Source organism: Erigeron canadensis, chromosome 4 (assembly GCF_010389155.1).
Source record: "Erigeron canadensis isolate Cc75 chromosome 4, C_canadensis_v1, whole genome shotgun sequence".
Classification (NCBI taxonomy): domain Eukaryota; kingdom Viridiplantae; phylum Streptophyta; class Magnoliopsida; order Asterales; family Asteraceae; genus Erigeron; species Erigeron canadensis.
In genome coordinates, this window is record NC_057764.1 from 34,869,948 (window position 1) to 34,886,438 (window position 16,491).

The 16,491-nt window shown below is 33.4% G+C and overlaps 3 protein-coding genes across 3 annotated transcripts; 2 read left to right on the top strand and 1 right to left on the bottom strand.

Annotated features, from left to right (window-relative positions):
• The first annotated feature begins 7,557 nt into the window (after positions 1–7,557).
• LOC122598309 (ethylene-responsive transcription factor ERF109) lies at positions 7,558–8,411 on the top strand. Its single transcript, XM_043770901.1, has one exon. The coding sequence runs from the start codon at positions 7,598–7,600 to the stop codon at positions 8,270–8,272; it is 675 nt and encodes a 224-aa protein (XP_043626836.1). The 5' UTR covers positions 7,558–7,597; the 3' UTR covers positions 8,273–8,411.
• A 575-nt stretch (positions 8,412–8,986) lies between these two features.
• LOC122597471 (F-box/kelch-repeat protein At3g23880-like) lies at positions 8,987–10,134 on the top strand. The gene has a single exon (XM_043770061.1). The coding sequence runs from the start codon at positions 8,992–8,994 to the stop codon at positions 10,132–10,134; it is 1,143 nt and encodes a 380-aa protein (XP_043625996.1). The 5' UTR covers positions 8,987–8,991.
• A 512-nt stretch (positions 10,135–10,646) lies between these two features.
• On the bottom strand, positions 10,647–14,600 carry LOC122596735 (EKC/KEOPS complex subunit TPRKB). Its single transcript, XM_043769360.1, has 7 exons — positions 14,523–14,600; positions 14,087–14,156; positions 12,295–12,361; positions 12,095–12,217; positions 11,925–12,008; positions 11,753–11,839; positions 10,647–11,031 (listed from the first exon to the last, which is right to left on the bottom strand). Exons 2-7 carry the CDS (start codon positions 14,152–14,154, stop codon positions 10,945–10,947), a joined length of 516 nt encoding a protein of 171 aa, XP_043625295.1. The 5' UTR covers positions 14,155–14,156; positions 14,523–14,600; the 3' UTR covers positions 10,647–10,944.
• Positions 14,601–16,491: the final 1,891 nt, after the last annotated feature.

Consider the following 16,491-nt stretch of genomic DNA (forward strand, 5'->3'; position numbering starts at 1 on the left):
CATCACACAAAATACTATATGCGTGTGCCTACCAATCCCAAGCTATCATGCAAATACAGTTATACAAATTGTTCAATGCTCCATTTTCATTTGAAACAATTTAGCACAGCAAATCAGTGCTAATAACTCAGATTTACTGCCTGAATTGTTCTAAAAGCATGGTGTGTCTAAATGTTAACATTTAGCATCCATCAACTTTTCCTACAACAGGGACCACTATAATATAACTCATACAATCCACAAATATCAAGCACTTACACTATGTTCTTGAGATTGATTTATAAAAGAAAAGAAAAGATTAGAAGATAAGTTTGCTTCCTCTCAAATCATCCCAAATATGGAGAGAAAATTTTTTAGACAAAAACAACTAGATTACCCCCTCAAATCATATCATTTCCCTTCTTTTCTATCTTAAAAATAAACTCAAGAACACAACTTGTTTTATAATCCATTAGATTCCTTTCTTTTCTTTCTTAGAAAAAACTCAAGAACATAGTGTTAGAGTTACCATGGCACGCCACTGTCTCTCAAGTAAATGACTTGCATTAGTTGCATAGAATGACCGAGTGGGCAATTTCAACCCATTATATGTAAAAGTATTTTTATTGGGTTATATATTATTCTAAACGAGACAAACATGTTGAATGGCCCAAAAGTTGCCCATGACCCGTAAACAAGTCTTCACAGCCTGCGGAATTCGTGCAAAAATCTTGGATCTTTAATTTAAAATAGTTTTAAAAGTTTACATGGTAAATCGATAACTTGTTGGAAAACAGAAGTGTCTATAGTTCAACCCAACCCTCATTGCCCAACCCACCCATTATGACTCATTGCCCAACCCACCCTTTGTGACACCTATAGCAATGACTATGGAAAGCATTGGTTACTTTAAGGGTAGAAAACTAGAAAATCAGATGTGCCCTGCCAGAAGGGAGATTGGATATAATATTACATCCAAACTGTTAAACAACAAACCTATAGCTACCATCAATGTTACAGCTTATGAAACTCACTGGTACATTTCCTATGTATTCAAAAATAAAAATAATAAAGCAGGAGTTTTGTTGATCATGCAGGAACAACACACTACACAAGACTATCAGAAGTAACTAAAAAACACTGATTACACGTGGTTCAGTAAAATGTTTGACCTGCATCCATGGCTGCACTAGCGAGTCAATCTTACTATCTCTAATCAGGTTAAACGAAATGCATTGGCAATGTATTAGTCAGTTGAAAACTTTGACACCCCACAATGTCAGAGTATTATTAAAACACTAAAACTATTAGTGTTATTACTAGTAGTATTGTCATGGATATTATCATCATTATTACAATTATAATTAAGATTTGACCATTCAACACAATCAGTCTCTACAACTTAAACAGTTTTAATGGAATCGGTAACCATTTTTTGAAATTCTTACCGTGGAAGCTACAAAGAAAAAGAACTAACATTTACTAGAAAATACGCGTGTACTTGCTGCAGGTACTACCATAAAAGATTTTAGGAGTCATGTTTATAAATTCATAGATTCCCTCCAAGAATTGAATATTGAAATATGTCAACATGATGAAAGGCTCCTTAGCAAGTGCGTAAAACATTTTCAGTGATGGCCTACTTATCGTGGGAATCATGGTAAAGCAGTTAACAATGACATTCTATAATGCTCCCCTAATCAACAACTCCACTAGAAGGAAAGCAATAGGTAAATTGATGTTGCAAGATATAGATGTTTCAACTTTCAAAATAGGAAGCATTTACGAGATTTGGGCAAATCAATCAAATCAACAAAATGTTTTTTGGCCCGTAAACAGACAAGCAACGGCATCAACATAGTTGTGATTAGCAAGTATATGATATTGACCATACAATATTAGACAATGACTACGATTTAGTGTCTGAAGATTATGCAATTACTTTAGATAGAAAAACACGGTTCATCCACCTTACCAGGTTACCTATTCGACCTGAGGAATCAGAAAAGATTTCCTCCCTGAAATGTAGGTTCACCTCCTTGATTATATAAGGCCAAAAAAAGATTACATTGAATAACCTGATTAGTCACTTCTCAAGGTCCCAAAAAATTTCAAGCATCCATCTAACCTTACGTAAACCACATATTTAGAATTAATTTGCCGAATCAAGATTAAGAAACAGAATGCCGTACCTAACCTTGTCTCCAGGGAAGGACCACAAATAGAACAATATTTTAGTTTTCATATGTGTCTTAATAGCTAAACAATAAAATTCTGATAAATCATACATGCAAAATAGAACAAGTATGGTAAGCAACAAGACTCGTAAGATAGATACAAAAAAGCTACCAGATTGACATGAGTAAATGAGTAAGCAGTAAACCGTATCTGTTAAGACAATTGTAATGACTATAAGACGAACGATAATGTTAAAAAAACACACCATTTTGCACCTATCAGACACGATAACAGGTTATTGAAAGGAAACAGCCCACATTTGATATTAGAAATTCAAACCTGTCGTCCTTAAGTTTTATGGACATGGACATTTACTTTTTAGTGTTACATTTCTTTCGTAGAGTACCTTTCTCTAGTACAAAACAGTATAATCAATATCAAAGTCAAAAGTTCACTTATTATGAACTCAACTTTATTACAGGAGGTATCTTTATATGTGACAATCTGGAATACAGGAGTCCCTTATAAGTCTTTAATTCACTGCTGGTAATGACTATTTACAATGATATTGGTTGATGAAACGAACGACTGACTAATTTGGGTTTGGATTAGGGTTCTTAAAAATAGTATCATGGCAATGACCATTTCGAAGTGTAATGAAGTAGGAATTACTCGCAGTCTTGTACCATGGATAAGTTAAGTCGATACGGAAGTCAATGGACCCGCCTGAGGCATTTGGCTTTGGGCATTACATTTTAGAGGTAACCCATTAATGACACAATACAGTAGACCCGAACCACAAAATGCAGAGTTAGTTGTAGAAATCAGTTAAGAATATTTTACCAATCCTTTTAATCTTCCTTTTCATCATTGGTTTCTGCCAAAACGTTTCACAGATGTTAACAAAAAAACAGCGGCATTTCAATGAATGTCGTAACTATAATTAACATAGTTGGTAACATGCGGCAAACAAAACTTATAGAGAAAACGAGACATACTTTGCCTAAAAAACCTCAGAATAAAATGTTTACAAATTGGCATTGCTAATGAAAACAAACATGAATGAGCGAGCTATCAAGGGTACTTTTTCTTTTCAAAATGAATCTCGATCATTTTGAAAGATATAAATCTAACCGATTTGTAAAATTAAATTCATATCTTTGTACTTCAAAAATAAAATATCAAGAATTAATTTTTTTTTATAAATTTAACTGATGAAATGTGATCTCTTTAGCCTTCAGCCATAGTCTACGGCCGGCCAAGCAATCCGGAACTACAGGCTGCGGATAACCTTATGAATGGGACAAAGCTAAAATAACCCCGATCCTTTCCAAGCAAGGCTTACCTCCTTAAACTTGACAATATACTTAAAAAACATTAACAATTTAACATCTAGTAGTACATCACGTAATGGCATTATAATGCTAAGTAAAATAAATATAGTTACATAAACAACAGAGTATATTATTTAGGGTGAGTGTACAATTACCCTTTTTATATGTAGAAGCTTGTGTTGGATTTCAACCCTCCCTTGCCAGTGTAGTATCGTTGATGGATATGTTAAGTATGTTATTATTATTATTATCTTTCACACTAATCTCTTTTTTCTTTATTAACATATATTTTATATGGAGGGTATTAATTTCTGAGTGTTATGGCTTTAATAATTGTTCTAGCGATTGCTATAGATACGGATGGAAGAAAAAAGACGGTGAAAGATTGATGTGTTTTCGAGTTTTTCATTATTGAACAAAATAAAGCGAGGAAAGTGGAAGCCTAATTTCCCCCCAAATTTATCATTTTGTAGAGGTAACCGAGAAAACTAGGCTTCCAATAAGGGACATTTATTTTTATGTAATATTGGTTTCTACAATCGATGGAAAATTTATACATTGTGGTATGTCAATAAAAAAACAATGGTATGAATATCACCTCCCATCTAATAAAGGGATGAATTGATTTTTAAAGTTGGAAAACAACTTAGCGGATGTTTGGTATAATGGAATGAAAATGGAAGAAAGGGAATGAGAAAGGCTTCTCTTGTTTGTTTGCGATGAAAAAATGGAATGAGAAAGGAGAAAGAGGAATCAATTTCATTCTTTCCATTCTTTACAAATTGTAGAGAATGGGTGAGAATGGAAAAAAAATATATTTTTTTTAAGATGTTATATGTAATAAATGTATTATTATTTAAAATTTTATTTTTTATATATATTCATTCTCTGTAGGTACTAAACAACGGAATCCATTCTCTTTCCAAATACTCATTCTCTTTCTCACTATTTCCATTCTCTATTATATTTCCATTCTCTATAATTCTCTACTACCAAACACCCCCTAATGTTTGTAGGGTAATACATCAACACCACATAATATCACTCAACAACCACAACACATCTATAACAATAACCATACCACATCATATAAAAGGTTTAACATATTTATGGTAATTAAAAATTATGAATTTGTGAATATGTATAGATAAAAAGAAAGGAAGTACATCTATACTATATTTAATAAACAAACTACTCTCACTTTTTTTCAACTATCTACTTTTAAAATACCCAAAATACACTTAATTTTCAGCACATTTTTAACTCACACACTAAATCTACCTAATATATCCCTAAAATATTTTACACTCATATTTATCCAAAGAAAAATGACTAATCCTCCTAACAAAATAACCTAAAAATTCTCCTAACACTCTAAAAAGGTAACATGTGGTATCCACTAATTCTCTTTCTTAATCTTCCCCCCTGATTTTTCCACATGTCATCATCTAGTTAGGGGGATTTTTAAGCTATTTTGTAAGAAGGATTAATCATTTCCCTTATCCAAACTATCTATGTCCTTTATTAATTAATTTAAATATTTTTACCTAATATCTCTATAATATTCTTAATAAAGTTATTTACAAAAGATACATCTATTAACCATAAAATAACCAAACTACCATTTACGTCAATTACTTTTAGATTAATAACCACATCGTTACCACCACTGCCACTAGCACCACCGTTGTCGGCGCTGCATTGTGCGGATACCCATCTCGTATATATATATATAAATTGTATTATAAAAAAATAGCACTTTATTTATATAAGTGTTGAAAAATCTATAATATTTTTATTTAATATCCCTTAAAATATTTTTACATATATTACTCCCTTAATATTAATGATAAAATTACACAATCAATCATTTATCTTTTAAAATACCTTCGTTAACCCTTTACATCAATTATTTACATCACTCGACGCCGTTTCTACCAACAACAGTCGCCCTCACCATTACACCGTCGCGCCACGATCAACACCGCATTGCGTAAGTACCGTGCTAGTATATATAGTTTGGTTTATTATATATTTTTTTAGGTAAGAGTTGTGAAACTTTTACAGAGGATGTATTGCGTTTATTTACATATTATATACTCCCTCCGTCTCATTAAATATGTCCTATTTTGATTTTCAAAGTCATTCTTTATAAACTTTGACCTTAAATATTTTAATTTGAGCTATATAATATTTGATGAAACTTATACCAATAAATTATACATTTAAAACACAATCAATTCATATAACTTTTATCGAATACCATATAACACAAATTAAAATAGTTAAGGTCAAAATTTATAAAGGAAGACTTTGAAATTCAAAGTATGACACATTTAATGGGACGGATGGAGTATAATAATAAAATTGAAATTTGAAAGTACGGGATTGCATGCAAATCTTTTATTATTTTTTTCAGAATTTTGAAAACTATATATATATAGAAGTTAAAGCAATTAAAAACAGAAAGTATTAGTTGGAATAGTGGTTAAGTTGCTTGACTGTCAAAGCTCATATTCCGGGTTCGAATATTTGAAAGTTTTTTAATCCTGGTCATGGGCTTTTTTCTGCTAACGGGCCTTAGCTTAGCCCAAATAAGCTGAGCAAGTCAAGCAGTCAATAGTTCGAATTGAGCTCCATCTTTTTTTGTTTTTTCATTAACTTTGTTTTTCATTTTATCCAATTTTTATTTTTTATTTTATTATTATAATTTTATTTTTTTTTATCTTTCTGCAATATTTAAAACTTATTTAGATACATATATTATACGAGTATGAGGTTTTAGACCATATGACCTTAACCTTTTTTAATTTTTATCTTTTAGTCCAAACATTTGCAATATTTAAAGCTTATTTAGACACACATATCATATGAAGTTTTAGACCATATGACCTTATTTATTGAACAACCATTTTTTCGGATAAACTTTTTTACTAAAAATGTATTTTGTATTTTGTTTTCATTACTTGCTTGTGGTGATAGTTTTTTTAATGTTTGATTGTATTTTATGACAATATATAGTTACATGGGAGCAGTGAGTATGTTTTAAGTTTGTAACTTTTTACTTTCATACTTGTTATCTTCAGAGTTTATATGATCTTTTAATGAGTTATGATGTCAATTTATTTTTAAATTTCTTTACTATATAATTACTTCTTCATTGAAAATATCAATTGAAGTTGGTTTTTCCAATTGTCTTTTGTTTTTGAAAATATGTTATACATTTTATATGTTATCACACACAATAAACGTAATATCTCTCGGGGTAACGTTCGAGTGACATATCTCGTTACATATGAAACATTATAATAGTTCATGTATAATTATGAATGATACATCTGAATAAAAATATATAAAGGATGGTTCTTGTGACACATGTCTTAAAGTTTCAATTTAAGAAAATAAATTAAATTTTATGTAGATAGAAAAAATTAATTATAGAAAAGTAATTGTACAAAACCAAAACTTAGTTTATAAATTATAAAAACTTTTATATAAAAAAAGTACAATTTAAGTAAAATTTTGAACATAAAATTAAACATTGTGACTAATTGATTGAAATTTTAAGTTTTTAAAATGAAACATATACAAGCATATTTTTTCATATTAAAAAGGTGTGTTGGTTACAATTTACAAAGGAGCACGCAGGAAAAGAAGTACTAATATCCTTTGGTAAGAAATTTTTAGTGTTAAGGAAGCGCTATAGAAAGTGGTTTCGTTCAGATAAGTTTGACTTGCCAAACTGACAGTTAGGCATGGTCAAAGGTGTACACACTACGAAAGCTATTAAACTTCTAGAAACATGCCATCGTGGCACCTTTAAACATTGCCAACAAGCACCTTAAACCGACTATGTCTTGCTATGTATGGCATGACGTCATAGCATCAGTCCAAAATATCAAAAACAATCTATGCCACGTGCGCACGTAAGAAAAAGTTATTTTGGATTGTTTCTTTGATCCGCATACATTGCGTGTATGAACAGCGTCCTAGCTGGCATCCACGTCAACAAACAAAACTATAAATTGTTTGACTTTGTTCATTTTCATTCAAACATCGAAGAAAAACCAACGGAGAGATTGAACAACTACCTTAACGACCAAGCAATGACGAGTTTTCACAACCAGCCTCAGATGACAAGAAGACGGCTTTCTAACGACGAGGAGAATTCAGTTATCGTTACTGCGTTAAAGAACGTCCTCAACGGAGAGTCAGACGCTCAGACAGACACAGACTCTTATGGATTATGGTCTTTTTCTGCGGCGTTACCAAGTAACGCCGCAGAAACTTTACTGGTGCCACAAACTAGGACAACGTGCCCAGTTTGTGGGCTAAATGATTGTTTGGGTTGTAACTTTTTCATGGAAGAAACGAAACAAAACGAAGGGGTCGAATTAGGAGGAGTTGGCGGCCCGATTAAGAGAAAAAAGAAGAATTATAGAGGAGTAAGACAACGACCATGGGGAAAATGGGCGGCTGAGATTCGAGACCCACGAAAAGCAGCTCGAGTATGGCTAGGCACATTTGAGACCGCAGAGGCAGCTGCTCGAGCTTATGACCGAGCTGCAATAGAATTCAGGGGAGCTAGAGCCAAACTCAACTTTCCATCTACTGATTACGTTAACACGCCTTCATCGGTACCCGAAAACCATCAACGAGTTTCGCCTTCATCAAGAAGAAAAGGGAAGAAAATTGTTGTTGAAAATGAAAATATGAAAGGCGTTCAAGATGACGACGACAATGAAGATTGGATGACAATGATAACAGATTTTGATATTTGATTGATCAATGGTCATAAACAAGGCCACGTGAACAAAAGTAATAAGCCAATGCCAAAATATAGAGATATTTTATTTGAAAGCTTGCAACTATTTTATGCGAGTTTTTTTAACCCATCATTCATGTAGGTATTTTTGTAACCGAAACAGTTATTTATTGATTAATTTAATTGATTGATTAAGACATAGTTTTTGCAAAGACATGATTGTTTTAGGTACTAGCCAAGTAGCAATATATATCATTAGCCTACAATTGTTTTTTTCCAGTGTTGATTTTTTTATTTATTTTCAAAGAGTAAGAAAAAAGAAGCTGTTTTAGTTTGTTGAATAAAAGAATGTATATACGGAGTATTTTGTAAGCATTTATCGAAATAAAAATGATGTAAAGATAAAAATAAAATAAAATTTGTTGCTATAGCGGCCATTAAAGCTTAGCCTAGTTGAATTTTTAAGCACAATGCACTGTGCACAAATCATGAAAATGGTTACTAATACCATTATAGAAACTGATTGTATTGAATGGTCCATCTTAATGATAATTATAATGATAATGATGATTATAATATCCATGTAAAAACCCTCAACAGAAACGCTTGTAATTCCGTTTAAAAAGAAAAACGCTTGTAATTATAAAGACTCTTTACAGGCTTCGTCTCCATTCTGCATTTATATGTATATATACACCTAGAAAGGTGATTTGCTAAATCATCCCAAAATCAAAGATGACAGATCACATACCATTTGAAATTCAAGAACAAATCATGAAAAGGCTTCCTGTCAAAACATTGATTCAATTCAAAATGGTATCAAAACCATGGAAATCACTTATCGAAAGCTCCGAGTTTATGGCCGACTACAACCTCTCCCAAAGCGGACCAAATCAACTATTCATAAGGTACGGCAAACGATCCGAGGAGCTAAAATATGTTTCAATTCTTGATAACAACACATTCCCACAACACAGGTTTGTTCACAGTGTTCCTGAATCCTTTAAACTACTTATCAGAAAACCACGAGTAGTCGGTAGTTCTCATGGGTTGTTTTGCTTATATGGCGAATATCCATCCGAGTTAAGTGGTTCTTACCCTGATGGTAATAGTATGTTGATTATTATCTGGAATCCGTCGATTAACAAATCTATTGCTCTTGATGTGGCTGTGCGATATGATCTTTTTACCAGTCTTATAGGGTTTGGGGTTCATCCCGATACTCTTGACCCTGTGATTCTCAAGATTAATGATTTTATTCCGAGTTTTGAGGTGTTTAGATTAAGTACAGGGGTTTGGACTATCCTCCGTAGCAATCTGCCTCATGAATCGATGGAATTTACATTAGATGGTCAGGTTGATGTCGATGGGTTTATGTATTGGATTACTTGGTATAAGGGTGCGAGTCTCATTGTTTCATTTGATATGATAACTGAAAAGTTTACCGAAGTAAAATTTCCCAAGTGTTTATCATCTAAATATTTTAGCCTTTCTAAGCTAAGGGAGTCTCTTGCCGTGCTCGAATATTTCAAAGAGGCTGAGGCCCATGTTTGTGCCGCATGGATGATGATGGAGGATGGTGTTCAAAAATCGTTTACAAAGTTATACACGGTTAGCACACAAGTTGCATTATTGAACACAGTACCAGGGTTTAGGAATTGTGGCAAACCTATTGTGGGAACAAGAACAACAGTGGTAGACGAAGAGCATGAATACGAAGAACCAGTGTCGCTTTCAGTTTATGAACCACACTCTGAAAACATCGACGGTCTTGAGATTTGCGGCACACCTCCTTTTTGTTTGTTTGTAGGCTCCTACACAGAAAGTTTACTTCTTCTTGATCACCCAGATAATCATGGCAAGCCTGTTCGTACTTGACTCATTCATTGAGTTGTGGTTATCGATATCGAGTCATCAATCCTACTTTAGTCTTGCTTAATAAAGTTTTATGTAATCTCTATGATGCTTTTTTTCTTATCAATGAGCTTTTATATGGCATGATTTTGTCCATAGATCTTGGCTCTGCAAGGTGTCCTTATTCCTTAACTCCCTGCTGTGGCTATATTTACATTCTCATTAGGGAAAAACCTATGGTAATCTATGGATTTACAATTTACACATATCTCTACCTCGAAGGCTCCAACCAGTGATAGATTGTAAGTATTTAGTGAAGCTAAGGTAGACTACAAACTTGAATCGAAGACTTGAATCCAACTTGAATTTAAATTATGTTTGAAGTTGGGAAAATTGACAATTAACTCAGGTGTCTTAAGTTTCAAATTTTGATAACATGTAATTTATAATAAAACATTTTATTAAGCAGCCCATAAGAAATTTTTAGCCTGTCGGTTGCTGGTATACTTTTTTTAGTGTAACATAAGATTTTCGGATAAAGAGAGAACAAAAAACATTTGTAGCAGATTGTCATAGATGGTTTTTACAATAAATAACAAGACAGACTATGGATAACTCGTTTCTACTTAAAACTTCATTGTTACACAAACTCAACTCTTGTTAAATGTTCCAGAAAACACTTACAATGGATGAAAACTTTGCCGTCCACCAAGCAGGTCATTTGCTTTCACAGATCATTGTACGCATGCTCAAAGCTTCCATGAGCATCCAACGTAGGCTGAAGTTGGAAAAAGTAACATCATGAAAATGGGAAGAATCATCTAGTGAATACCCTCACAAAGCATCACGGGCAGCAATTCGACATGTTATAGCATCTCCTAGAGTTGATATGCCCAATTCCACTGCAGTTATTTTGTAGTGCTGTGAACATGAAACAAATGGTAAAATATACAGTGAAGAACAACAAAAGAGATGGTGCTGCATAAATTTCTGATGGCTTACACAATTGTGAGTTTGTGACCCATAATTACTTGATACAATTACAACTACATATGTAAGAAGATGATTGTGGCTCACATTTTGTGAAGCTCACAATTACAAATTCTCAACATTTTATAGAACTTATGGTCTCACATCGTTCAACCTTTTCATGTGAGTGAACTTGGAGTAAATGTTTTAAGAAATCTATTCCACGACTTCAAATCATTTGCTCCCTCAACAAGTTAAAAGATATGCCAAGCACACCGAAATAGATCCAAATTAACATGTTTTTGTATTGTGGGTATCCAACTTTCAACCCATCTGTAATGTGAATCACTCTATCCGGTATTCCGGTTACCCCTTTTCATTGGTAACCCATATTTTTAGGGGATGTGACAACTATAAGAGAAGGAATACATACAATAGCAATGACTAGAAGTTGGATAAACACGATAGGAAAACGTGACTAGTTAAAATACATTTTGTTGCAGTTGACCCTTAAAAGACATGGTAAAAAATCATGACATAAATTTACATGGCACGACTATTTAATGCAGGATATGAATGTATGTTGTTCAAAAGTTATATATTGATCCATTTCTCCCCAAACAGGTTAAAGTATAGCTTTAACTAGATAAAAGAAAGCAAGGTGAGATCAAACCTTTTGTATTTGAGGTTTGTTTGCTCTTCCTTCCAACTCTTCTAAATCGATTTCTTGGCCTTTGATCAGTGTCTTCATAGCAATCATCTACACAAACAATTAATCCTGCTGAGCATGCCATATTCATCAAGATCAAACTTGCAAAAAGTCATTCATGGGAGGTTGAACTCACCTCTTCATCAGTAGCATCAAAACGGACAACAAGAACATATGGTGTGCTATCGGAGATACCACAACGTTTTAATGATTCAGAAATCTGGCAAATTCACATTGTGAACATAAGGTTTTAAATAAACCACATAGAAAAAAAACAGAGATAGAAGTATCCAAAAGAGTTGTTACATGTTTAGAGCCCGAGTAGTTATAAACAAGCTCAGAGTGGAGAGTACGAGTTGTCAATGAATTCCTTGATTTAGCGACAAGTGTTTTATGAGCAGCTGCTAGAACGGGGAAGATGTCTGGGATCTAAATAGTTTTATGAATATGTGTTAGTAAAGAAACATTTAAAGGTCAAATGAGGGAGTACTTTAAAGTTTGCCTACTAGAGATGCATTGAAAAGGGCTACTTCAGGTTCCAGTGTTCCAGATTGCATTTGCTCCAAAAGTTCCCTTGAAAGTAGTACATATGATATAAGTATAGCAATAACTGCAACTAAGAATTCAATTTGACTTGCAAGTTAATTCAATATAATATTCAAATACTGATCAATAGGCCAAAGAAGAATACCCGTTAAAAGGCCAAAGATGAAAATAATTCAATATCGTTAAGTACGACCAATGAATCATGTTATAATGATTGCCAAGGAAAAACTTGATTTTAACTAATAAAGGACATTGAAACCGCTTTGGGGTAGGAGAATATCAGGTAAAGAATAGCATTCTTAAGACTTACATATGCCAAAATACAAAGAATACACAAAACTTCAAATTTTTAACATCTCCAAATAATATAAACTCACAACTTCCATCCTATTTAAACATACGAAAATGATAGATTGAAGATATTGAATTGTGTCGAAATTTCAAAGCACTCCTCAGGTTTGTATTTATCAAAAGGTATTTAAACATTTGACTACTAGTCAAAGAAAATATTCAACCAATTTATCAAGTGAAATTTTATGAAACAGAGGGTGTGTAACAATAAATCCCGAGTTTTTAGGATTCATTTACATCCATAAACAACTTGCACGCTCTGCCTGGTCAATTTGTATAGACACAATGCGACAAGGCTTGAATTCCGGACGAGTGGTTCCAAAACCAATTCGTTTGCTAAAACGTGATTCTGGTCCGAGTCAAGGGTGATTACAAGTTGGTCAATGACAACAACAAGAACAAGACCCAATCCCTGCAAACAGGGTATGGGGGAGGTAAGATGTAGACACTCTTACAAGTTGGTCATGAGTCGACACTTTTTGGGTTTAAAAATGACGCGACTCATGACTCTTACGAGGTTAACAACTATGCATATAACTATTGAGCTTGATATGTAGTTCTGTTGTACAGGTGTGCCCATAAGGATAGCATGCACCATTAAAATAGAATTGAAACAATATGATTTTGTTTGGAGTGGTGAAAGTGCTGAATTTAACATATATTAAAAGCCGAAAACAAGTGAATATGGTGCAACTTTGAAAAGTTTTGCATATCTATGCAACATCCAAGAGTTATGAAACAAGTTACTTCATATGGTAAGATCCATCAAATAGCGACGGCAATTAACTTTCGTACGCGATTTTGTTGCTTCATTGAGAGGCTGCAGATTTGGAGACTGGCATAACTAAAAATGATATCCTTCATTATCATATAGGTAACTAAAATGTCACGACTCCATTATTCACAAAAAATTACTATAACAAACTAGCAACACTGACCGGCCACCCCAGGCACAATAAGTGGAAATTAACAATAATATGAACCACTAAATGTCTGCCCAGCTGAAAAACGTGACTATACCCAAATTTTCTCCTCCTGAACCAGCTGAGCTAAGTAGGCGCCTGTATACTAGGCCTAAAGTTGTAGCATGTAGGAAATGGCCTATTCATTATTATAGAAATTGACAACGTATAGATAAAGGCATAGTTTGATTCAATTTTCGGCTAGTAATTGCAATACAGGATTGATGCTAAGCTAGAATATATATACACACACACATATATAACAAAACTATTAGGATTTTGCTAAACATATCAGTTAGGTATGGTTAATACGCAATAAAGTGTTGTATGTTGACAGTTAATAACTATTTTAAGGGGCAGTTGTTTTTATGTACATTTGAGAGTTTAGCGCATGATATAAGCATATGAGTGGAAAACGTAGAAGAAAAATATATCGTACTTGGAATTAGAGACATCTGTGAATAAAGCAGCGGATAAAGTTGTTCCAGATATCTCATATGACTTCATAGCTGCAACAAATATATATAAAAGATTATGAAACTTGGGTTCTAATTGAAAATAAAGATTTCAAAGATGATGAAGCAAATATAATGTAAAAAAAGATTAGTGTATTTGTTACATCAACAACCGGCATACAATTATGACGAAGCAAATATACTTTGCTGCAAAAACTTTTAAAATCATATAACAACTTTATCTATTTTGTAAAAATATATCAAACTCTTTGAGGCATTTCAACAAACACCTGTTGAGTTGACTTGATTTTTATAGAGAGAGGACCCATTTATTTGATTATTTACCTAATCTTAATCCCTGGGAAGTTAAGAAAACAAAACCCCAACCATAATTGAGAAAGACGGAGCGAGCGATGATACCTGTGAATTGAAACCAAAGTTGAAGATATGCGAGCAGCTGCGTGAAAAAAGCTAGTTGAGTAATGTATATGAAGAAAAAGCAATTCATCAAGGGGTTCAAAAATAACCGCAGCAAAAATCGGGTTCGACTCAAACGTGAAAGAAGCCGACCCGGTTTTTGTAAACGAAAACAAAACCGGCTTTTACCTAACCTGAACCCCGCTTTGGGTTAAACATGGACCGGCTTTATAAGGGGTTTTGCCGGCTTTTTTATTGCCGGCTTTATAAGGGGTTTTCCCGGCTTTTTTATTGCCAAAAAACTGTAATCGACACGATTTGACCTCGGTCTCTACCTAGTCTGAAAACCCGAAAACTAATACCCTTTTTGAATCGTCGATTACCCCAAACCAGAAACAATGTTAGACAAATCCGACTTTGACAAAGTTCAGTTTCAAGCTTTTTCCAAGTTTGGGTTCGAGTTTATTGGCCACCACTAACTAGGGTAATAATAAAGTATAAAGAGTAAGAATAAAAAAATATTATCGGTATCATTTATTAAAATTTATGTTTTTTTTTATATTTTTAAAAATGTAAGCTATATGATATTTTCACCTAATACTATTTGAAATATTTTTCACATATATATTATCACCTTAACAATAGTTATCTTTATATCGTTTGAATTATCGAGTTCTTTAGGAAAATTACGAGCACTATTTTCCATAAAATGTATATGCACCTAATTTATGTGAAAAATATCTCACATATTAAATTTTAATATGAGGGATATAATATATTTAAAAAAGCTAACATATCCAAATTGGATACCAATATCAATGATGAAAGTATGGAACATAATAACGCTTATAAATTGAGTTAATTTCATATATATCCCTCCTAAAACATGGAATATCATATTTACCCAAATATTGCTTTAAGACCAATGTATATCATGCATTGAAAAACTTATAATTTGGGTATATATGATATTTAAAGGGTTTAGGAAATGGACTTTTTTTTTTTGAAAAGTAAACTTCATTTATACAGTATCCACCCAATTGGTGATACTAACACTTAAAACATATATACAATAATCACACTAAATTAAATCTACTCCAACTATTCCAATTAATGTTTACATTTTTCTTTCTCTTGTTATACCAAAGAAAAGTCAATGACTTAATGTCTTGTACCACTTTCTCCACCTTGACTTGTGCGTTTGAAAACCTTTTCTCGTTTCTTGCTTTCCAAATGCTCCAGCAAGCAACCATAATGATACCCTTTAAAGCCTTTTGTTCCTTCCTTCCTATTCCCACATTCCCATGAATCTTAAATCCTTGATCGAAAAAACAAAGAACGGTGTAGCCTTGCACCAGGAACTAATGAAGCTCCATACCATATTAGCCAATTCGCAGCCACAAAAAAGATGTTCTGCCGATTCCATGTGCTCCTCACACAAAGTGCATAATCCATTACCAAAAACACAATTCCGGACTTTAAGTGCCTCTAAGGTTGGAATCCGGTTCATACTAACTCTCCACATGAAAATATTCACCTTCAAAGGTAACCATTTAGACCATTGAATGATGTACCTGTTACTGTAATCACGCGAGCTCACAATGAAATCCTTCACCGCTTTGACAGTAAGCTGTGACCCGATCCTTCCTTGCCATACCCACCTGTCACTGAGACTAGTGAGCTTCATGCCATTCAGATGCACACCTAGATCCCACCATTCACTTAACTCGTTCGTAGTATGAGGCGCTCTTCTCCAATTCCAGCAAGAAGAAAACTCGTCCAAGATCTCATTATAGCGCTCAAACACCCTACAATTTTTGTCTTTCTCGAGCTGGAAAAGACTAGGGAATCTGTCTCTGAACGCATCGTCACCTACCCAAACGTCCAGCCAAAACTTAAGCTCCTGCCCGTTACCACAAACTCCTTTAAACACTTTATCTAGGCCCGTATCTAAAACCTTAATGGATTCAAT